Source organism: Neltuma alba, unplaced genomic scaffold, assembly GCF_004799145.2.
Source record: "Neltuma alba isolate B1F8T4 unplaced genomic scaffold, ASM479914v2 tig00011648_pilon, whole genome shotgun sequence".
Lineage (NCBI taxonomy): Eukaryota > Viridiplantae > Streptophyta > Magnoliopsida > Fabales > Fabaceae > Neltuma > Neltuma alba.
This window is the reverse complement of record NW_021636296.1, coordinates 167,896-191,633: the sequence shown is the minus strand read 5'-3', so window position 1 is coordinate 191,633 and position 23,738 is coordinate 167,896. Positions and strand designations below refer to the sequence as shown.

General features: G+C 38.6%; 4 protein-coding genes and 2 pseudogenes across 4 annotated transcripts; 1 reads left to right on the top strand and 5 right to left on the bottom strand.

The window, feature by feature from the left end:
* Positions 1 to 548: 548 nt before the first annotated feature.
* Positions 549 to 2,323, bottom strand: LOC114716237 (NAC domain-containing protein 2-like). The gene is made up of 3 exons (XM_028901213.1): positions 2,152 to 2,323; positions 1,743 to 2,029; positions 549 to 1,211 (listed from the first exon to the last, which is right to left on the bottom strand). The coding sequence occupies exons 1-3, from the start codon at positions 2,321 to 2,323 to the stop codon at positions 747 to 749; spliced, it is 924 nt and encodes a 307-aa protein (XP_028757046.1). The 3' UTR covers positions 549 to 746.
* A 6,996-nt stretch (positions 2,324 to 9,319) lies between these two features.
* On the top strand, positions 9,320 to 11,968 carry LOC114716271 (zinc finger protein BALDIBIS). The gene is made up of 3 exons (XM_028901255.1): positions 9,320 to 9,857; positions 9,946 to 10,342; positions 10,770 to 11,968. The coding sequence occupies exons 1-3, from the start codon at positions 9,737 to 9,739 to the stop codon at positions 11,674 to 11,676; spliced, it is 1,425 nt and encodes a 474-aa protein (XP_028757088.1). The 5' UTR covers positions 9,320 to 9,736; the 3' UTR covers positions 11,677 to 11,968.
* Positions 11,969 to 13,607: 1,639 nt separating this feature from the next.
* On the bottom strand, positions 13,608 to 15,656 carry LOC114716195 (fasciclin-like arabinogalactan protein 11; annotated as a pseudogene).
* A 1,118-nt stretch (positions 15,657 to 16,774) lies between these two features.
* Positions 16,775 to 18,007, bottom strand: LOC114716188 (fasciclin-like arabinogalactan protein 11). The gene has a single exon (XM_028901142.1). It carries the CDS (start codon positions 17,891 to 17,893, stop codon positions 17,027 to 17,029), a length of 867 nt encoding a protein of 288 aa, XP_028756975.1. The 5' UTR covers positions 17,894 to 18,007; the 3' UTR covers positions 16,775 to 17,026.
* Positions 18,008 to 19,432: 1,425 nt separating this feature from the next.
* LOC114716260 (fasciclin-like arabinogalactan protein 11) lies at positions 19,433 to 20,570 on the bottom strand (annotated as a pseudogene).
* A 1,571-nt stretch (positions 20,571 to 22,141) lies between these two features.
* Positions 22,142 to 23,329, bottom strand: LOC114716261 (fasciclin-like arabinogalactan protein 11). The gene has a single exon (XM_028901243.1). It carries the CDS (start codon positions 23,274 to 23,276, stop codon positions 22,413 to 22,415), a length of 864 nt encoding a protein of 287 aa, XP_028757076.1. The 5' UTR covers positions 23,277 to 23,329; the 3' UTR covers positions 22,142 to 22,412.
* Positions 23,330 to 23,738: the final 409 nt, after the last annotated feature.

Sequence of the window (23,738 nt, the reverse complement as noted above, 5' to 3'; positions counted from 1 at the left end):
AAGGACGATTGGTGTTTTGGTAGCATGGAGAGTTAGCTTAATTCTGGGTGTGTGCCGAGATATTGATAGATAACTTGTGTTGATGGAACATTTTCTTGCAGAGTTACCTTATAATTTCACTTCTCTTTCATTGTGTTCCATATTTGTGAAGTTTGGAGACATTAGGAGAGGACAACCATGCGGCTTTGTTTTTCTCTGTTCTACCAATGCTCTGTTTCTCGCTCCCCCCCCCCCCTTTTTTCCTCCGAACGTAAGATGGTATTGGTAGGACTGAAGCAATCAACTTACCATGCTTGATGGGATGTTTTATCCGATTCCCTTTGTTAATCACACGGGGAAGATGACGCTCTTGTAAACTTCATATCAATCATCTTCTGGCTTTATGGTTTTATTTGGCAGAATATTAACGAAACAAATAATACAACACGTACACCCTCTAGGTTTGAGGATTATGCACTAGATATAGCATCCTGATAATGTGAATTCTAAGTGAGATGATGTGCAACTATAAGAATTGAGTACAATTTCAATTGACAAGTTTCCTAGTCCCCATCATGAATATATGGACGCTTTCGCATGAGATCATATCCACATGTTTCACGTACCAGAAATTGTAACTATGAACAAGGAAACGTAGAGTAACGATTAGTTTGCACCCTGAAAGTTGATCCTCTTTCATGTGAGTATCTTCCCGTGGAGTCCAATTTATTAGGTTCTTCCAAATTGATGGTAGGATCTGGTGGGATCTAATTGAGGATGCCATCTTGAGACCAATTTCGACTACAGCAGTACATGTCACTACTCAGCAGCGCCTTGCCAGTAAAATGATCTATTTTGTTCTCAATATGAAGGGCATTGTTAAAAGAAATGAGATTCTCGTATTGATTATCTTCAATAGATTTTGTACTCAAGTTGTCGAGGTAGCGGCGCACTGAACTGAGGTCGTCGCCTTTGCTGCCTTTAAAGCTCATACTTGACTTGTTACCTATGGGAAGTATAGGCTCGCCCACCAGAATGGAGGCTAAGATCCGATAGTCTTTGTATTGATAATCTGTGAAGATGTTAGTGTCAAGGTTTGTGTTTCCTGGGAATTGCTCGCAGCATGGAAGGTTTGCCTGCAAAATTGGTTCACAATGATGCTCCTGATTCTCACCAGAACTCTTCCATGAGCATCCTTTGTGTCGAACCCGACACAACACCCAGTCATCCAGCTGTGACAAGAAGAGGCATAGAACCATAAGGTATTGTTATTATTATTCACATTTTCGATATTAAAAACACTCCAATTTTATTAATTTGCGAACGCCCCTCTTCAACTTAGAAATTATCCTCCTAAAGTATCATCCTGCAGTATCTGGACTCTTTGTCTAGTTCCCTTTAATGCGATCGAGTTAGATATCATTTCAAAATTTTTCATTTGCAACTTGTTACTAGCTCATAACCTACAACAAAACGATACCAAATTTCATACCATACATTACTTTAACTGCATTTAAAAATTCCAATAATTAAACAAGTCTAACAATTGAAAAGAAGGAGCGTTAGTCAAGGGAGTTATATGACAATTGAAATAATCTGAAATCGGTGTATCAGACAAAGACTAAACTTGAGTTGTGAGCATCGATAGTTTTTGGATGAAAACGTGAGTAAATATTGACAAGTGATCCAAAGTTCAAGGACGTATTATTATTTAACGGTGAGAGAATGATCAAGGAACTTTTAGCATGCTAGAGATACTTAACTCGCATGGAGCCTTTAGACCTGGAAGGTTTGCTGGTTGTGTCAACTAATCTGTATTCATTCATAATCCAATCTGTCTTAGCCCCTCTGGGAGGGCGACCTGTGTAAAAAACCAGAGCTTTCTTCACTCCTATGCGCTTTGATCCGCAAGAGCCAAGTATAGGCCTGTCCGTACCAGTGGCCTTCCAATATCCTGAAGCCGCTGCTCTGTTTGGTCTTAATCCATTTGGGTACTTTCGGTCTCTAGGGCTAAAGAAATACCATTCATCCTCCCCAAAAAATGCCTTTTCTGCACATATCAAAGCAAAATATTCTGAGTTTCATCTTTTTCCCACCTATAGCAACAGAGAAGAAATGGTCATTTGAAAATAGTAAGCCAATAGAAAGAGTGGATGGTTAAGGAGAACAAACTGGGTAACTCCCATGGGTTGTACTTGTACAGATCAATTTCTGCAATAATCAATGCTGGAAGTGGACGAGACGTGATTTTATTTTGTAAGTAATGAATTATGAGTTCTTCATCAGAAGGATGGAACCTGAATCCTGGCGGAAACTTAGACCCACTTTGATATCCTCCTTCCATTGATCAAGAATTGATCAAAAACACCCTCTACTGTTAATACCAATTTAGGTGGGTGTAAGTGAAAGAAAGTAATGAGCCATCAGCATTATATAAGGTTAAAGTCTCGTGATCTGCATGTAAAGTTGAAGCCAAGAAGATGGAGGAAACTCCTGGTTTGGCTTTACTCAGTGAATTGACCTTTACCTACCTGCTAGCACTAGGTACAATAATCAACGTACTTTAAATAAAGAATTAGGAATTAAGAGTAATATTGATGCTATCGATTTGACATGTACTAGGTAATTATGTAAGTGTCACTTTCCCCCATATTCCAGCGCTCTCCCAAAAAAGCTGTGTCCAAAAGAAAACGGTAGTAAGTTTTGGATGATAGAAATTTATGCAGAAAGTGTTTTAGCTTTTAGGTTCTGTTTTTATCCTTGTTGTGCAAGTTGTAGAATCCTCCCCCGTCTGAACTTGTTTGTTTAGAAAATTAGAAATGCTACCACGGAATTTAACCCCGTCACGCTTTTGACCAAAAAAAAAAAACCCGTCACGCAGAAACCGTACGAGATTAATTGATATTTACATGTTAAATCTTGTATGTTTAGAATCACAGGAAGATGCTGCTTGAGGGTTTAGTGGCTTCATAGCATAGGGTTCAGCGCCAAGCCTCTGCACATGGAAAACTACGTTATTTGTCTCTTCAAAGGGACATAGTCATGCCAACCAAAAATATCAAAGCTGAAATGTCTCGGATTCCAATTCCTCGAAACTTCCTCAATTTGATTCCTACGGCTATTCATTCTGTATCAGTTTTATTTGTCCTCGTCGTCGTCTTTTATGAGCCAGTTATTAGCAATTACGATCCAGCAGCTTAATTACTCTCCAACACGAGATTCATCTCACACAGTCATTTCAGAACATCGTTCCTCATTACACATCTTGCAGAGTACGTAATTGCACATTTCACTCATCATGCAGAGCTTCCAAAGTCTGTGGAGCTGCAGCTTGGTTGCCTGTGTTCATTTTTAAAAAAAAAAAATGTTGATAAGGACATGCCCATAATTCATTCATATGTGCTGATCAGGAATCTTGCTACTGCAAATGGAGGAATTATAAAAACAACCTTGGAGAGTAGTGGTGTTAAGGTTTCAAACAAAAGTGGCGGATAAAACCCATGTTTTCAGTTTGTTTGGAAGCGGCGGAGAAAGTAGCTTTTCTTAGGAATTAATCAGTCAAAATTCGCAGACTTCGTTTGAGAAAACTTAGTTATGATCAATTGAGGTTGTCATGTTCTGGAGATGATGATTCGAATCCTAGGAGGATTCTATGCGCGGATTGATTACATGAAACCTTACCTAGTAATGTACTACCTCTATCCTAATTATAAGAGCTAGTTAACTAATTTGAGAAGATTAAAAATACAGGTTAAGTTAGTTATTTGTCATAAATAGATGTTGTCTTTCTAAAATATCCTTGCTAATCAGGTGTATTGGCTAAAACTACTATTACTAGAATGACTATCTCGAAAAAAAAAAGGTATAAATATGGGAAACAAAATGGATTGAGGTATTATATTTAGAACCAAAATAAAAGTCAAACAAGATCTTATATTAAAGACTAAAAGTAGTATATATAAAGTTGTTTGTAGTATATAGATGAGGTTTTATAATTATGCCCGGAGGTAGTATGTATATATATCCATACAAAATTTCACACGGCTTTAAGCTTTTTGCTTCCCCCCCCCCCCCCCCCAAAAGAGGGCTAGAGCCCAAATAAGAAAACACTAAATCATAGGGAATCAGATCCCATTATCCCAAAGACTCTTTGCAAACCAGCATCCTCGACTGTGGCGAACAAACATCCAATAAAGAAGTTCTAGACAATCCCTCTTTGGCTAAGAGGGTATTTAAGTAGAAACAAAACTATAATTTTAAAAGTACTTTTATAATATACAAAATAAATATGTGAAAGAGTTTTTTTTATTTGTAAAAAATTACTTTTTAAAAGTGACTATTAAGGAATCTAAACACCCTCTAAAGCATTTATGTGGATATGGTGATGAGTTTTTATAGCCAGAGGCAGCGTCTGACCAAATGTGGGCCCAACAAAATAAAAAAGGCCCAACCCATTGAGTGGATCGGCTGATAGCCTTCGTGGAGCATCTCGGGCATGCTAATGGGAAATCACGTCCTTGTTCTTTTAAAATCACAATCATAACAACTAACATCAGTTAGTCCAGTTAATAAGAAATCAGTTTATAATCTATAAATCTGTGAGTTTAAATCCCGCCACCTATATAAAAGTTTTATTGGTGGGTGATCTGTAAGTACCTTTATAAGTATTCTTTGAATTACACATTTGATAATCGCGTGATCAGAGGTGGGGAATAAAGTGTGATTCTAATTTAATAAAGAATAGTCAAGTTGAGTTCAGAAGATTTATCACGGCGTGTATACAGATCTTAAAGCTCACAAACCCCATGAATTTCTTAAATCTTAATCCAAAATCCCAACCTTTTATACCTTCAAGGCATGCTTCGCATATTGAGGTTTGTGTTTAGGATGGATTTTTTATTTCATGATTGCATATTTTAAAGGAATTTGAGAATTTATGATTTTAATGTAAATTTATTCGATTTGGGTTCTTAAAAATTTTGATTTTCTTCTGGACTAGTTTTTCTTAATTTCTTTTTAATTCTACTTAACAGGGTGGAAACACACACTTTTTTTTTTTGAGTGGAGACACACACGCATATATTTGCACGCACACATATCCTAAGGGACCGAAATAGGGGGTGGGTGTGTGAGATGGATGTGTACCACATAAGGGAGAAGGTAGTAAATTGTCCGAGTAAAAAACAGTGCGTATATAATATATATATATATATATATCCTTTTTCACTAATATAACTGTCATCTTTAATTAAATTAAATTCAAAATCGTTCCATTAATGCTGTTTAACGTAAAAATAATATTATAATAGCAACTCTTAAAATATATCAATTATTGTTGGCAATATACATATATACATATATATATATATCAATTATTACTTTTAACTGGGACCATACAAACAGAATTTTGATAGTCAAAATTTCAAAGCATATGCGTTATTACGATGAACTGAGGCAGGGCGAACCCACGTATATCTATGCTTGCGCAAGGTTTTTGGCCCCACTAACTCTACTTACTTCTTCCATATGTTTTGCTGTCACACACTTCCACTTAAATAGAAATAGTCAAATATATATTTTATTATTAATTAGTATTGACATTATATTTACAAATTTGAATTACTTGACCCTCTAACGTTAATTCCGCTTCCGCCGCCGAGTTATTGAAGCGGTGGTCAAAGTTCTATTAAATTCTTCCTCTAACACTATCCGTTTGGTTCGCAAGATTATTTTTATCATACAGGAATAATCTCATAATATTTGTCATCATAATATATATTTTGATGAAAATATTTTTTATTAAAAGATATGAAATAAATTCCATAATCATAAAATATTTTTTAACAGTTTAATTTGAATTAATTTTACAAACCGCAAAACGTGTTCGCTTTGTGTGTTCCCGCATGTAGAGGAAGCTGAGTGCTAAAAAGGCGAAGGATGTCTCCTTCTTCGTGGTCGCATCCTTCTGGTACGTACACTGTACACCCCCCGTAGGCACCGTACCATTTTATCTGCTTTCCACGTAATTCCCTCGTCAATTTCTACGTACCTGTTAGATTTTGCAATTTGCATGCACGTGAGCCTCCACTCATTTCTATTTTCAGATTTTAAACTTCAAAATAAATTCTTTTTGGAAAGTGACAGCTACAGATTTCAAAAAAAAGAAACGAAAAATTACAACTAGGCTGTTAAGACATTTTGGAAAGCTGATACAGTTTTATGTAGGGTTTTAAGTCGTCATATGCTCACATGGTTATGCAACTTGACTCAAGTGTGTGTGCCTTTAGTTTTCAGTATTGCCTGTTGAATTGTGAAAGATGCTGCAAATTTGAAAACTGCTGTCAAATCTTAGAAGTCAAGTACGTAGTTGCAAACTATTTAATCTTTCAAACAATATAGTCAATTTTCGATGTTCCCCATTAAAATCAGCAAGTGTGAATTGCAAATTTCTGATAAATCATTGTTAAAATCTGAGAAGCCAATTTGCAAATGAAGTTTGGCAAACGATTTTCTTTAGGGTAACTTCCTTATCTTGATTTGATTTTTATGACGTAGGGGTCTTTGCCCTATACATATATCCTAGAATGTTTTGAAGCCTCATTATATCTTAACATCTTAATCGAGAGAGAGAGAGAGAGAGAGTCACTATTTTCAATATCACTTCAATTATGTTCCCAAGATCAGAAATGTAGCTAGGGAAGCGAAGAATGGTTGTATCTTAAACTCATGGGACATCCATGATTAAAAAAACACTGCACTAATGCCCTTTGAGTGGAAGATAACAATACTGCACGCGTAAGTTGTTTGATACATTATACTCCTCCGATCTTTAATATATGATTTGATTGTTGAATTGATTTTGTTCCTAAATATAAAACATATTTATCATATTTATTAATTTTTTTCAAAGTACCCTTATGGATACTCCTTCAACCATAATCAAGTAAGTAAAAGAGAAAGGATATTAAAAAAGATGATTATGATATTTTAGAAAAAACATATTATATTTCTTATAATTAACTAATTTACTTAACTTCCTTAATCTAATCAAATTAGTTAAATAGGTATTATATTAAAAACCAGAAGAGTAGTTAATTTCTTCAAAGTCCAAAGCAATGTCAGATATGCTCATATATATTCTGTCCTGTGACTCACTTGATCCAGGTCTATACACACACACACACTAGTCTTGCTGATCACATGCACAGTACACATCTTGATTCTCAACCATTACTTTATATATATCAACCCGTATATGGCCTCACAATTGATAATTTATATCCAGCTTTAATTTATGCCATTGGACTGATGATGGAGTGGAAATTAAAGCAGCCTAGTTAAGCAGTTAGCAGCACAGTGCATTTTCTGGTCTAATTTCTATTTTCAAACGAGTCGAGGTACTTCGGCTATGACAGTGACATTTCCAACCTTGGCTTAATTAATACATCATCGAAATGAATAATACGATCAAGTCAATATTTGTGATCAGATATGCCTTCGATTCAGAATTTGACTTTAAAACCCCACCATATATACAGAGGGCGTAGATAATTAATGTGTCATTAATTATACGGTGGATAGTTACCGACATTTGTCCACACACACATATATACTAGTAATATATAGCTTAATTAATTATGAACGGATGGTTTTTCCATCTGAGGATCGAGCACTTGAAAAGATTTATGTACACACACACACACATGTTAGCTGAGCAGCGTAGCGTTTTCTGATTAAAGGAGGTAGGTGGGTGGGATATATATGATGAGCGAAACAAGCGTGTTAATAAGTAGAAAGGATGTGAAAAAGAAAACGTCTCTATCTGAAAAACTGGTTACCAGAAACGCAAAAGGAGAAGTGGGGGCATATACATACATAGAAGCCACTGTTTTAGACGAGAAAATTCTAAACGTTTGAACTGACTTTCCATTATGTGCCATGGAAACTGAATCTTCAAAGATCTGGGTACTGTTTTAATTTGTACATTCCACACTTCAACATCTATCTGAGCTAGCTAATAATTATGAATTTCTTGTCTGAGCTGAGGCCTCCTTCTTCTTCATTGCCTTGAATTCTTAATTAGTCAAATGATCGGAGTCCAAAATAAACACACTGCATAATGTTTATAAATACAGTCATTTTCTTTCAGATCATTCCTACGTGGACGTTCATTTTCAAGGGACTGTTAATCGTTTTATTAATCCAGACGTGACCACAACCTACGCCGTCCCCTAAATATGTTTAAAAAAAAAGCAACAAATTAACTGTTACCCGTATATACGTGTGTGTGCACGATAGGGAGTTAATTTTGAATTTGCTGTTGTAAAATGACAGCAACAGATTCGAATCATCAATATATTCTTTCCTAAATTGTGATCTAGTTCAAGTTAAACACATTTCTTCCAATATATAATGGATACAATATTGTTGACAGCTTGTAAATAATGTAATCTGCATGCTGTAAAACTATCTCATGATGCATATCTCGCGAGAGAGAGGAGTGGGGGGCCCGCTTGATGCATTTTCTAAACCTGGTGGGACCATGCATATACGGAGGATAGTATATGATACATATTATCCCTGACAACAGTGGAAAAGCGACTAGAGAGTACAGAGATCTGCTATTAGCAAGAGGATATGGCAAGGAACTAGGAAAGAAGAGCTCTGTAAGGCCTTCTTTTTTTGCGACAAAAAAAAAAAAAGAAGAGGAAGAAGAAAGGAGCGAGTCAACTCGGAGAGGGTGGGTCAGGTGCGTGGGCTAGTGTGGGAGGGTAACGTTTTATTGAATATGCAAAAGGAAGAGGGAGAATACTCAGAATAGAGTAGTGTTAGGGAGGGTGGTGCGGGTGGACACATGAAGCGGTAGCAGTCATCTCCTGTCTCAGTGTGGGCTCCCACTCCTACCCAGCCAGGCCTCACGGGCTCCCTCTTCTCCTTCTCTCTCCCCATACTTTCTCTTCATCACACAATCATGCCATAATCATTCTCATTAGCTGTCTCTAAAGCTCCCTCACTTTTTACTCTCCTTTTCTTTTGGCCCCTCTTTTTCGTTACTCCCTCAAAGATAACAATATGCGTGCATGAAAGTTAATATCCACCAATTGATCAATTACAGGTTGAAACCTTTCAAGGCGTGAGCTGGGTCTGTTTTGTAATTACCCCTGCGCCCTGTTCATTTACTAGCTCCTCGACTAGAATTACAGTGTTACTACTGGGCTATATATCCCTATTATATATATCCACAGGGAGGGAGGGAAGCGGGGGGAGAAAGAGAGAGAGCGAAAGTGAAAGAGAGAGAAAGAGGGAGGGAGAGAGACAGAATGGTCCAGCAGGGTCTACGGTTCACCGACTTCCACAGCAGCCGTGTTAGATAAGGAGAAGTGGGGAAGAGAGAGAGACAGAAATATTCTCCTCTCCGTTCTCTCCTTGAAATTTTGGATCGCATTTCATCATCAACCATAGCCTTCAAGTCAATCCTCTTGTGCTCTCCTCGCGTTTCACATGCTAACCAACTTTAATTTCCTCCCCCAGTTCATGATTCCCACTCAAAAATATCTCTTCCCTGCACCAAACACCAGCACTGGCAGCTCAATAAGGTTATTTGTTTGTTTTTTGCTTTTTTAAGAAAAATTATTTAGTGCCAACCAGCAGCCAGTTGCTAGTGCTTCTCCCCTTCAGCCTTCCTCAGCAGCGCTGTTTCAGTTCGCTACATACCTAGCTATTTCCACTTTGGCTCTTCAAGCTTCAGTTTCAAAACATGATGCCTGCAGATTCCCTTTCTGTTCCTTCCACCGTTAACACCTTCGTCGACCCAAATTCCAACCCTAACCCTAATTCAAATCCAGTCAAGAAAAGGAGAAATCTCCCCGGAACACCAGGCAAGTTCATCCCTTCAAATTTCTTATGTATGTGCATAATCCCTTTTCCGAGTTATTTTGATTTTGCTCTGTTGGATTTGCAAACCAGATCCAGATGCAGAAGTGATAGCACTATCGCCGAAGTCCCTCATGGCGACGAACCGCTTCGTGTGCGAAATCTGCAATAAGGGCTTCCAGAGAGACCAGAACTTGCAGCTGCACCGCCGCGGCCACAATCTTCCGTGGAAGCTCCGCCAGAGAACCAACAAAGAAGTGAGGAAGAAGGTTTATGTATGCCCTGAGAAGACCTGCGTGCACCACGATCCCTCCAGAGCCCTCGGAGACCTCACCGGGATCAAAAAACACTTCAGTAGAAAGCACGGGGAGAAAAAGTGGAAGTGCGAAAAATGCTCCAAGAAGTACGCGGTTCAATCCGATTGGAAAGCCCATAGCAAGATTTGTGGCACCAGAGAGTACAAATGTGACTGTGGCACCATTTTCTCCAGGTATAGTACAAGCCGAAACTCCCCTGAACTTGATGTTTATGATTCGATTATTCTCAAAGAATTTAATGTGATATTAAATATGTCCATTGCGTGAATTTAATGCTCATGCAGAATCGGAGGATTCGGGGAGACTACTTATTTTAACATAATTTTGAAAAAACAAACACACACACCAAGCACTATTTAGCTTGACAAAGCAAGATTTTGTTCACAAAGATTTTTCACTAGCTGAGACAAAACAAGGTGGTGATTTTTACATATGCTTGCATTAATAATAAGGGTTAACGAGTTTTTTAAAGAATAAAAAAGATAAACGCTTGAATTGCGAGCTTTTGAGGTTCGGGACAAACAAGAAAAAACACATTTCATGCTGTCGGTATATACTAATATTAAATAATGTCTGTTGTCCATGTATGCCACAAATCAGGAAGGACAGCTTCATAACTCACAGAGCTTTCTGTGACGCCTTGGCCGAAGAAAGTGCGCGAACAATAACGACAGTACCCTCAGCATTTACTAACATGAGAAGTGACCATTTGATGAGCATCAATCACCACCAAGCACCACGAATAATCCCTGAGATATTTCCAGGGTTCCATCCAGAATTTGGAGGTTCCGAAGGAGCATTGGGGAACTTTGGTCAGCTCAATCAACAGCTCAGCGTAGGAAGCAACAATTTGAATTCCCGCTTTCCGGATTTAGTTCAAGGGATGGACATGTTTGGGACATCAACGCATCAGACACAGTGGGTTAGCCGATACCCAGAAGCAGAATCATCAATTACAAGTGCCAACAACATGTGTGTGTCTGGAATGGTGCCACATGGACTGAAGCAAGAACCAGAAGAAAACAAAGTAGAGTTGTCGCATAGCATAGGCGCTCTGTACTCCTGTCATCAGATTCAGAACCCACAAGCTGGAGGAGCAAGTCACATGTCAGCCACTGCACTCTTACAGAAAGCGGCACAGATAGGATCTACGACCCCCAACAATGTCAACACATCCTCCTTCAACTCTATCAACCACTTTGGATTGATGGGCTCAGCTGTTCTAAACTCCTCCAACAACACTAACGTTGACGTTCACAAAATTTTCAAGCAAACGAATAACAAGAGTACCAGCCTTGGAGGTGGGTTTCTGCTAAACGACTCTAATCCAAGGTCGTTTGCGAGCACAGCCAAGGGTTTGCGTTCGAGCTCGAATGAAGAGGAGCTAGGTTTGACCAGAGACTTTCTGGGAGTTGGAGGGGAGTCGATGAGCGGACCCTTTCTGGAGCAAGAGTTAGCCAAGTTCAGTACAATGGGCTCAGCCTCAGCTTCAGCGCCTTGGACCTGAGCCAGTACGTTGCGCATCACTCATCGTAAGTTTCGACTTTCGACTAATGAAGCAGCTTAGGGAAACTAGTTAAGGTAGGTAAGTTGAGAGTTTGAGGCTGGAAGCAAGCTAGTCGACTCGACTCAGCGCCGGGCGCAGAGAGAAACAGGAGAAAGTGTAACTATTTTGGTTTGGTATACCTACCTGCAACTATATGATCATATCCCGAATTTTAATTAAGTACGCACGTACGACTCATCGGCTTATTAATTTTAGGGATACTTTAATCAAAAGCGAAATATGTTTACTCGAACGTGAAGGAGATGTAATAGATAGATATATAGAAGGTCCCGTGAAAGGCCAGGGGGGTGGGGGCCATTTGCATGTTGAAGAGACTAAACAATAAAAAAGGATGGGTCCAAAATTGAGAATCAGAGGGGTAAATTTTTTTTTGGGGGGGGGGGGCTCTCCATGCAGAAGCGCAGTTTTTAGTTTGACCACAAACCTAGCTCTTGCTCTAACGGTGATCATGATAGATTATAGCTTTTACAGCTCCGTACCTGACTAAGTCATGAGAGTTTTATTTATGCCTTCCTGTTCGTTTGTTGAGTGGCTTTTCTAGTTTGCATTCAACTGTGAGGACCGTGAACCACGATGAAGTATGGACCCTGTCCTTTTTAATAATTTTAATTTTAATTTGTTTTTATTTTTGTCGTGGTGTCTAGTCTATTCTGCGGAGTCAGCCATATCGACACATTCACGTGCTCAATATTTAGATCATTACAAAGTTTTTCTTTTTTGGTGATCTACAGTACCGTGCTCAACAACCAATCAGACGAAAGTATTGTTACTGTCTGTACTCAATGAGGTTAGTAATTTTTCACTTCTAATTTTATATGTACGTGTGAGATAAAATTTGATGTGATTGAGAGGTTTTTGGTTTTAAAGTCATGAAAATGAAATTAAGCGCGCATATGATCATAAACGGAAGCAAAATACTCGATCATTACTTTGATGCAGGGCTCATTTGAGTTGTCTTGCTTAAGTATTTATAAACATATTTTATGTAAGTCAAAATAGAATATTCTTACATACTTTGTGTTACCTAAATCACAATTAAAAAACTATTTATAAACCAAATCAAATAAGTCCGCAATTTGATTAGTCATTTTTCATGATATATGCTATGCCTCGTAAGAGTTAATACGTGCAGCTCGTGTCACAGATCCGTATATGGACTTAAAACGAACAGAAAATATATGGATGCTCAATTATGCACATGTGGGGTGTTTGGCAACACGAATAAACGTTTTTAAAAAAACACTTTTACATAAAACGAAACAATTTCTTCAACATATTTAATTCGTACCTATAAAAATACTTTTAAAACTATAATTTTATTTTTACCCAAACACTCTAACGATATACTTTAAGAAAAGCATAAGTATTATATTTTCACCAACAAGTAATCAACATCATTAACGTCTCAAAAGGGGTTAGCTACGTCTACATCACTATTTTTTTGGGAAAAAAAAAATCGGAACTCTTATTAATTACGCTATATATATATATATAAGGGAATCCAAAACTTAAACTGTGGGAAACGAGAGACACACAACCAGACCCATATATAATTACAATTGGGATATATGTAACGATAAAGACTGCAAAATAAGCGATTAATGGACATCACAGGCATTCAAGCTTCAAAAATGCATCGCGACCATTGAATCCAATTGAGGACAAAATAAAACAGTGCAAAAAACAAAAACAAAAAACTTTGAAACCCTTTAATTTGTCTGATTTTCCACTTTCATATCATGGCTGCAGCGAAAAAAGCCACTCCGAGGAGCTGAGTGAGCCCCATAAGTTGTCCGTCAAAACTGAAAGAACCCGCAGAAGTGTCATCCAAAACGGCGTCATCTTTATCATCACTATCTTTATCATCACCACTTACAGCATCTGATGAAGACGCCTTGTTTTTATCAGATTTGGAGAATCCCCTTTGGCCGCTGAAAGAGCCGACACCGGCGCCTCGGCCTTTGGAAGGACAACGTCAAGTGGAAGCAACACCCTGTCCACCTGATAAACGGCAAGTTTCATGTCCGTATAGGCCGTACCCGTAACGGAGGCATTAACGGGGCCAGTGATCATGCTGACCTGGCTCCCGCCGTAAGTGGTGACGTTTAACTGAAGCCCTGCGGGGTCATCGCCTGCCTGCACCTGAACGGGGTTGGTGAGTGTCGCAGTGAGGGAAGGAGATGAACGAAGAGATCGTGTGGAACTGTAGAAGCTCCACTTTTTGCCTGTCACTGAGAGAGTTCAAAGGCCTGCTTTTAGTCTGGAGAAGGCGGCGTCGTGGGGGGCGAAAATGGTCAATCCTCCGGATCCTGACGTCGAGAGCTGAGAGTTTAGCCGGTTGATCAATTGAGTAGTTTTGAGCGGATTAGGCCGGAGAATTTTGAAGCCCGAGTATTTGGACTATGTCAATGGTGGGACCTTTCGGTACAGTGACCGCGGGGGCCACATTGACGAAAGTCACGGGGACAACGGTGTTCAAGCCTCGCGCTGCAACTGGCACGGTAGCGGGAGCAGAGGGCAGGGATCGTGGCGGGAGCCTGAAATGGAGGCTGAACCGGTGAAAGCTGGGCTGAAGAGACGGTGGGGGTTATAAGTAGCAGGAAAACTGAGCCGGGGAAGTGGCGTTGCATCTGCATTTTATGTTGCAGACAGAGAGACTAGATTGCCAATAGTGAACAAGCAATGGTGTTTAACTTGTGCGCGTTTTGTTGTGATGGGAAAGAGAAGTGAACGCTTTTTTACTTGAGGGAGGGATAGATAGAGGACTGGTTGTTAGTTTGTTACAAGGTTTAGCTATAGTTTCGAAAACAAGCATAATAATCGTTGTAGATAAGAGGAGATAGGTAAGGAGGGGGGGAGGGAGGGTGTGATGAGCATATACACACATATACACTATCTGTGTTTAATATAAGAATTCATTTAACCTTTTATTTTAGTCATAAATATAATATTCTAATTCACTTTGTCTTTTAGATTTATTTATTTTTTTCATAGATAGTTTTTGATATAATAGTAGTTCTAGTCATCACATTTAATTAGCAGTGATATTTTAAAAAAATAACGCTTAGTTATTATAAACAACTAAATTAATTAGTTTTCTTAACCCACTTAAATTAGTCAACTAGTTCTTATATTATAAGAACTATAGGTAGCATATGAATTGGATGAATAGTATGTGGTGAAAGTGATGTAAGTGAAAAGTTGGAAGATACTGGGAGTATACATTAACGTCAATAATTAAGGAAGAGAGGAAAAGTAATTAATCAAATTGTTACGCCTCTGGTCCTATTTATAAGACAGAGAGAAAGTATTTTTGGTCCTATTTATAGGACACTGAGAGAAATTTTTTGTATGGATGTATAATTTTATCCCTAATTTATTATTATATTGACTTTGTTTATATGAGGTATAGTGTATATTAAACAGGGATAAAATTTAAAAATTATTAAATTTTAAATGAGAGTTGATGAAATTTAAGGAGGGTGGGGTAAAAAGACTGAAGAACCACGAATCCGGCTTCTGATACACTACGTACGCCTCATAATGAGCTTTCAGCGTGTCAATATCTCACCATTCCATTTTGTCAGGAATCACCTTCTTAATTCATTCTGTTTCGTTAATTATATATTAATGCCAGGCATCCTTATTACCATAGTGAGTCAGTGACCGTGTGCTGTAAGAATTTAATGCTCGTATTGGTGGGTAGTAAAGGTCGGGCCATCATGTTTCCTAAGTGGGCCTAAACAAAGTTTGAAAATTAATAATCGCCGGATCGGGAATGGGGATCAGGACGTAAGGAAGTTAGGACGTCGACATAATTTCAGCTCTCAAACTAAACAAATGGCACCAGAAAACACGACGGGGGCGTCTTATATCCTTTAATGCACTCTTACTCTGGTTTGCTATCATACAGCTCCCATTTTATGATGGTGGGCCCTTAATCCACAAATCTAGAAATACTACTATAGTAATAAACAATTATTTTAAATCATTATACATATTAGCTTGGTTTTAAATTATTTAAATTTAAATCACTTTGTCACTCCGATGATTAATACAAATAGTCAAAACGTGGCCGCGAAAATTTAACTTCCTACAGAAATGTATATATTACGCGCAAAAATAATTAAACATCAGATAGAGCCAAGGAATATCTATCACTAATAAATTAATACTCACTTGCTCCACCGTTTGTACGTAGTTTCATCACCTAAAATGAAGTTGCTGCATATGTTCTATTTTTCTTAATATTGTCCTAGACCTTTTCAACTCTAAGTTGTTTCTAAATATAGCTCATCTCGAAAATTCTGCCATAAATTATCTTAAACTAGCTAGAGAAGTAAAAGTGTAAAACATTCAACTAATATACGCATAGGTCCAAATTAAAGTTAAAAAAAAAAAGCTATAACAAATAAGTCCATAATAATACAAGATCTTGCTTTATATATGTATTGATGATTTTTTTATGTTTACTTGTATTTTCTTTTTATTAGCTATTCTATTATTTTATAGATTAATAGAAATAGAATATGTTATCACAATGATAATATCTTATTTTCTATGATATATTATTTATAAACTCTTGCAAGTTTTAAATAATTATGCATAAGCAACTTTTCTAAATTCTTTTACTCATGCACAAATATGGCATTTTAATTATTAAGACTGTTTTGGGATGCAGAATCTTTCTCATCTATGAGTGTGCCTTAAATTGGTCCCGTGAACGAGAGAGAATGTACACAGTGCATATTCATATTCACTTTCCTCAAGGAAAGGAAAGCAGTGGAATCTGAAGCATCTCCATTATTTATTCTAACTGCGGGCAATTAGCTTTAAACCTCCACTAAAATCATTAAAGATTGAAGCATTTTCTGCACGGATTCAAGCTTTTTATAATTAATAACTGCTCAGAGCAAAGAGATTCTTTTAACTTGAGATGATGGCCAAGTTAATTGTACGATAACGCAGTCAAACTTTTAATTATGATTCACTACGAAATGGAATCTAGCTCATGTTTGAGCAAATAATTGCTGATAACTTTTAGTACGAATTCACTGTAAAATTTAATGGATCAAAGAAAATATTTGCCAGCAAAGCATTATCAGAACCAAAAACAGCATACAACTTTTCAATGGAATCAAGAGACAATAAAGACAAACATGAAGATCTCATGCAAAGCATTAAATCCTAATCCACTCTATTAAACACACACCAGCATTCCCTTCTTTGGCATACTCCTTCACACGTGTTGATCAACATTAAATTACCCAATAGAATGTCTTATTTAAATTTATATGGCCAAGACTGCAACGGTAGCAACTCCAAGAGTGGACACCAGAGCTCCACACAATCCGATTCTGATAGCGCCAGAGTTCACTTCAGTGGGAACAACCTGCGAGGATTGCGTGGAATCTGTGGTAGGCTTCTCCTTCTCCGGCTTAGGGGCCTTGGCGACCGGACTAGCTTCAACAGTGTCTTTTGGGGGTGCTTCGGCTTTTGGCTTTGCTTTTGCTTTTGCAGGTGCAGGCGCTGGTGCCTTAGCAACCGCAAAGAAGTCCTGAGGGAGAAGAACTTTGCCTACCCTGTAAATATTCAGATGATTATCCGTATAGATGACTCCATTCAATGTGGTATTAACAACCCCAGTAGAAATGTTGACGTTCCCACCAAAACTGGTCACGTTTAGTTGTGCTTTGCTTGGGTTAGCACTGGCCAGGGTACGAACTGGGTTGGTGAGAGTGTCGAAGTTTGCTGTGGAGATATAGTCAGGCAGGATGTGGAATTGCAAAAGCTCGAGCTTTTGCTTGTCAGCGAGACTGTTGAGGAACCCAGGTTTGAGTGCTGAGAATGCACCGTCGTCTGGTGCGAAGATCGTGATGCCGCCTGATTTTGTAGTACCCAGCTGTGAACTGATTTGATCTACCAATTGGGTGGATTTCAGCAAACGGATAAAGACATTGTAGCCGTTGGCCTGCCTTAGGATTCCGACGATGTCGACAGAAGCTGACTGGGGTACTGCAGGAGTTGCCGCTGTGGGAGCGGCTGCAGGTGCTGCGGATTTTGCTGGGGCCGCCGCCGGAGATTGAGCAAGAGTGATCGCGGAACACAAGAAGGAAATTAGAAGAGCCAGTGACAAACAAGAGAGGGATTGCTTCATTGTCGTTGAGTCGAATGAAGGCTATGCGCTCTGTGGAAACTGATTGAGACTGTAATTGCAGTGAGTGCTTGGTGAGTTAGAGAGGAGGAGGAGAGGGGGTTTTATTGAGGGTGGGAGAGAGCGAATGATTGGTAGGTGAAAGGTTTAGTTGCAGAATCTGATAAGGTGATCTGAGAGCAGACATGGTGTAATTATATCTGAAAAGGTTAATTAAGGTGACGAAGCTGCATCGATGAAGATTGAAAGGGGCGAGATGGAGAAATTGGCTCTCGAGGCAGAGGAAACGGAGGGAGAGAGTGAGCACTATTAGATGTGTACATGCAAATAGGAAAAAAGGTACGTGATTAATTGTAAGCCTGTATTTCCTTTTCCACCAACAGCGTCAGGTGGTGCATCAATATACAAAACCAGGGATGGGTGGATCAAATGGTTTTTTCCTCTTACCTTAACAAGCAGGGCAAAGGAAGCACGCAGTATAGTATTTCGATTTTGAAGTGGGAAAAAAAAGTAATTTTTGGATGAGGTAAAGAGTCATATTCTTTAGAAATTAAAAGATTGTCGCGAGAACCTTCTACATATATGATAAACAACTAATTATAGAGATCAATTCGCACAGTGGAGAGCCCATATGCAGCTTTAATTTGCAAAGGACAGAAGCTTGCTTGAATTCATATGGAGAATGGCTTTGATTAATTAATTAGAAGCCATTAGTGATGAGCATTTTGAATCGTTTGTCAGAAAAAAATTGAGTCAATAGCTTATGCCTTACATTTCTGACAAATAAATTCAGCTGAAAGAAGAAAATTGTTATAATGGAGTATCAATTAGGATGATGGTAGATGGGAATATTCATCCAGAACCTTGGGAACTTGGAGAAAATGGGTGTCTAAACATTAGATCTTATCGGGGTTTTTGCTAACTGTTATCATTAATTAGGATCAATTAACCCATTTGAGGGCACCTACGTCATGGATGGGCCTTTAATTTGTTTTCTTTAAATACAAAAAGAATTTTAGATTTTACAAGAAACGTCTACTATGATCAAAAGGGCAGCGGCATAATTTTACCAATTGGACTACTTATATTTTATTGACAAGAATATTTTTATAAAAATAACTAGATAAGTTGAATTTCAAAAAGTCAAAATTAAAAGTCAGACATGACTCAAAACTTAATTAACAAAAGTTTTCGAACACAAATTTTTAATGCATGCAATAATAAATCTTCCTTTTATGATACGATGGTGGTCACTTTACCCTTAATTTCTTTTTTATTGTGATCGTACTTAGCTGAATATAGCATTATATCATTTTATTTCTTGAATCCTTTAACACCTGGATTAACACAAATTTGTAATAACTGCCTCTCCTTTCAGGTCTTTGACGAGGGACATTCTGATCTGGGATATATATATGTTCATATTCAATTGTGACACTTTTTAAATTTTCATGTATTCATTACCTCGTGAAATTTAAATTGTGCCTAGTTTAGCCTTTCCCTGTGTTCCAACTTCCAACTAGAGCTTGTAAACTACGAGTATTAAGCAAGGGAATTAATGTTTGATTTATACAATTTTGGTACCGCAAAAATTATCGAAAGAAAATAAATAACAATGTTTTAGAAACAAAAAAACAAAACCATACAGGGATTCACGTCTTCCTCAGACGCCAACGAATGCCCAGAATCGAAGAAAAAGAACACAAAAGTAAAACATTTAAAAAAAAAAAAAGAACCAAAAAGAATTGCGCTTGTTTGAAAAGTTCGATTGCATCTGCCAAATAGATCTCCTTCAACACAACATCGTCGCTCCAACAATCAAAGCCACTCCAAGAGACATCAATGTCGTCCCTTGAGTCCTGAATACACCAGCCGCCGCGGATTTTTGTTCAGTTGTGTCATCGGCGCCACCATCGTCTTCTGAGGGCTTCTCCTTATCAGTTTTAGGCGTCTTTGCCAGGCTAGCTGGAGCAGCCGCCGAGCAGACTTGGGCAGAACAAAGTCCAGAGGAAGAAGAACCTTGTCCAAACGATATATAGCAAGCTGCCTATCGGAGTATACTATGCCTTTAACGGTGGCATTCACCACCCCGGTCGTGATATTCACGCTGTCCCCGAACGTCGTCACGTTGAGCTGCAGCCTCGCGGGGTTATCCGTGCCCGCCAACGTCTGAACCGGGTTGTTGAGAGAATCGAAATTGTTGCTGGCAACGAAAACGGGAAGAATGTGGAACTGTAAAAGTTCGATCTTTTGGCCGTTGTTGAGGGAGTTGAGGAACCCTGCTTTGAGATCCGAGAAGGCGTCGTCGTCCGGGGCGAGGATGGTCAGGCCACCGGATTTTGCAGTTATGAGCTGTGAATTGACGTTGTTAATGATTTCCGTGGTCTTCAAGAGTCGGCCGAAAACAGTGAACACTTTGGCCTTTTGAGGATTCTTGTGATGTCGTCGGGGGTTGATTCAGAGGACGACTCCGGAGAATGAGGCAATGTGGGGACCAATGGCTTCGCCGGGGCGGGGGCCGGAGCCTTTGTGGCGGCGGGGGATGGTTTTTTCGGTGGGAGCTCAGGGGAAGCGGCAGGTGACTGGGCTAAAGTGGAGATGGAAGAGATGAAAAGGACGAGTAGTGAGAACAAGAAAAGAGCATTGCTGATCGTCATCGTGTGTGGTAGAAAAATGAAGGCTTAGAAGAATGAATATGAATGGAAGTGTTGTGTCCGACGAGGGGAAGGGACGTAGGTGAGGGGCTTTATAGAGGCTCTGAACAAAATGCAAGTTAGGTAAAATGCTTAAAGTAGGGAAACTAAATGGTTGGGTGATGTGAGGGCATATCTCATCATCTGCCCTGCCATGGAGATTAATCCCAGTTTAACCCCCCTTGGAAATTATACCGCTCTCATTTCTCAATCAGACCAGCTCTGTATCCATCAGATTCATCCTTTCAGTTCTTTCTTTACTTCACACTCATTACAAGAGGGAGTTATAATATCATTAGCTACAACTATTTTGATACGTCCTACAAATTAAATTGGGATATATGTCATCCACGCAACACAAAACTCATCAGCTTAATTAAGACTATACGTATTTATGATGATATATATATCCATAAATTTGACTAATTTTGCACCTTCCTTTAATTAGATACTGCAATCTACAAAAATGTCTACGGAAACGTAAGAAACTCGATGCAAAATATTATATTGCTGCAGTAAGTTCTGCATTTATTTAAGGTATACGTGTCAAGTCATATATATATGCGGCTAATTCATATAACAATAATGCATTAAGATGTGAGTGCGCGCGCGCACCAAGGCCTAAAATTCCTTTTAATACAACAAAATAAAATTGATATTATTTTACTGCTTTTGTTTCTATCTAAATATTAACTCAATCCATAAAATGATAGATCGCTCGTATAAAACATGTATCAATTTGAATTCTGTTAGGCTTCATGATATATGTTGCCTTTTTTTTTTTTTTTTAACAAACAATACTTAGACACATATTTAGGCAAGTTATACATTATTCATGTCTTGTAAATAATATATTTTTATACAGTTTGATGTATATGTACACACATTCTCTCATGGCACTAAGAAAACTAATTCGACAAAAAATGAACAGTATCCACTTTGATATCGATCAATGGTATGGATCTAAAGACTAAATTTAAAATATTTTTAATTAATCATATCATTTTTAATTTCATTATCTTTTTTCGATCGCTTATTGAGATGAAAATTTTAAATTTCTTTTGGATATAAAGAATTGGAGATATAATGTAAAGAAGATGAAAACCAGGACCTCAGATTTTGGGACCTTCAGCTGTTCATGGTAAAAACCAAATTATAAGTTTAAAATAATTTTATGATATATAAAGTGAGCATGTGAGAGAAGTTACATAAAAAACACTTTTTAAAATTATGTTTGTTAGAATCCAAACACCTCATAGTTGCTTCTTCTTCTTTTTTTCCCCTCTTTTCAGGATATTAAAAAAAATGAAAATTCACTTTCCGACAAAAAAGATAGAAGGTTTAGGTTGTTCCCCCCCCCCCCCTAACGGAAGTTTAGATTTCGAATCCATGGAAAAACTACTAGTTACGCCAAGTTGACTTGTACATGTGAAGCTTTTTTTTCCCCTCTAAATAATCACAGGAAATGCACAAAAACTATTACTAATAATTTTTCTTTCGGACATGTGTAACTGGGAAAAAAAAAATTAAACACTTCCGCATGCTTCACAGTGTAAAGTACCAAAAACAAGCGTAATTTTATAATCTCATAAAATGAAACGAAAGATTGAACAAAAAAGGAAGATTAACATGTTGTGGATTCAGATGTCCTCAAGCAACAATCTCCTACGCCAACAAATTCGAAAGCCCAGGAAAAATTTATAAATGTTTAGAACGCCGAAAATAGACGACAACGCCAACAAAGTTAATTGGGGAGCTTGCTTAAAAATAAATAATTAATTAATTAACGCGCTTGTTCGAGAAATTCAGTCGCATCGGATGGATCTTCTTCAACGCCACATTGCTGCTCCGACAACCAAAGCCATTCCAAGAGATACCAGCGCGCCTCCTTGGCTCCTAAACACACCACTCGCTCCGGATTTTCTCTGGCTTGTGTCATCCGCGCTATCATCGTCTTCTGATGGCTTCTCCTTATCAGTTTTAGGCGTTTTTGCCAGGGCTGCAGGAGCCGCCGCCGGAGCAGACTTGGGCAGAACAAAGTCCAGAGGAAGAAGAACCTTGTCCAAACGATATATAGCAAGCTGCCTATCGGAGTATACTATGCCTTTAACGGTGGCATCCACCACCCCGGTCGTGATATTCACGCTGTCCCCGAACGTCGTCACGTTGAGCTGCAGCCTCGCGGGGTTATCCGTGCCCGCCAACGTCTGAACCGGGTTGTTCAGAGAATCGAAATTGTTGCTGGCAACGAAAACGGGAAGAATGTGGAACTGTAAGAGTTCGATCTTTTGGCCGTTGTTGAGGGAGTTGAGGAACCCTGCTTTGAGATCCGAGAAGGCGTCGTCGTCCGGGGCGAGGATGGTCAGGCCACCGGACTTTGCAGTTATGAGCTGTGAATTGACGTTGTTAATGATTTCCGTGGTTTTCAAGAGGCGGCCAAAAACAGTGAACACTTTGGCCTTCTTGAGGATTCTTGTGATGTCGTCGGGGGTTGATTCAGAGGACGACTCTGGAGACTGAGGTAATGTGGGGACCAATGGCTTCGCCTGCGCCGGAGACGGAGCCTTTGTAGCTGCGGGGGATGGTTTTTTCGGTGGGGGTTTAGGGGAAGCGGCAGGTGACTGGGCTAAAGTGGAGATGGAAGAGATGAAAAAAATGAGTGAGACTAAGAAGATAGCTCGCTGGATCTTCATTCTTGCCGATAGAAATGGGAAGGCCTTGATGGTTGTACGTGAAAGTGTTGTGTGTTGATGATGAGGAAGAGCGATATGCATGAAGGGTTTTATAGAGGCTGATAGGTAAAAATGTTTAACTGAGAAGCTACATGGTTTGTGTTTTGTGAATAATGTAAGGTTTATGTCTCATCCGTCATGAAGATGAAGCGTCATTTGATTATCCAGTTATAGTTGGCATCTATCTACGTTCACAGTATCAATCCTACCAATCATGTAATATATCAAGATCTGTTGACGTTGATTTTTCTTTTTCTTATGTGATCGAAGTCATGGTGGAAGAGATGTAATATACACAAGGAATTTAAAATTTCTGCTTAGTTTTTCAGATGACCCATCTGATATATGATGCGAGACCAAATTGATTAATTAACTGGGTACGACATTTAAATATAGATTGATGATATGATTTTTCAAAAATAT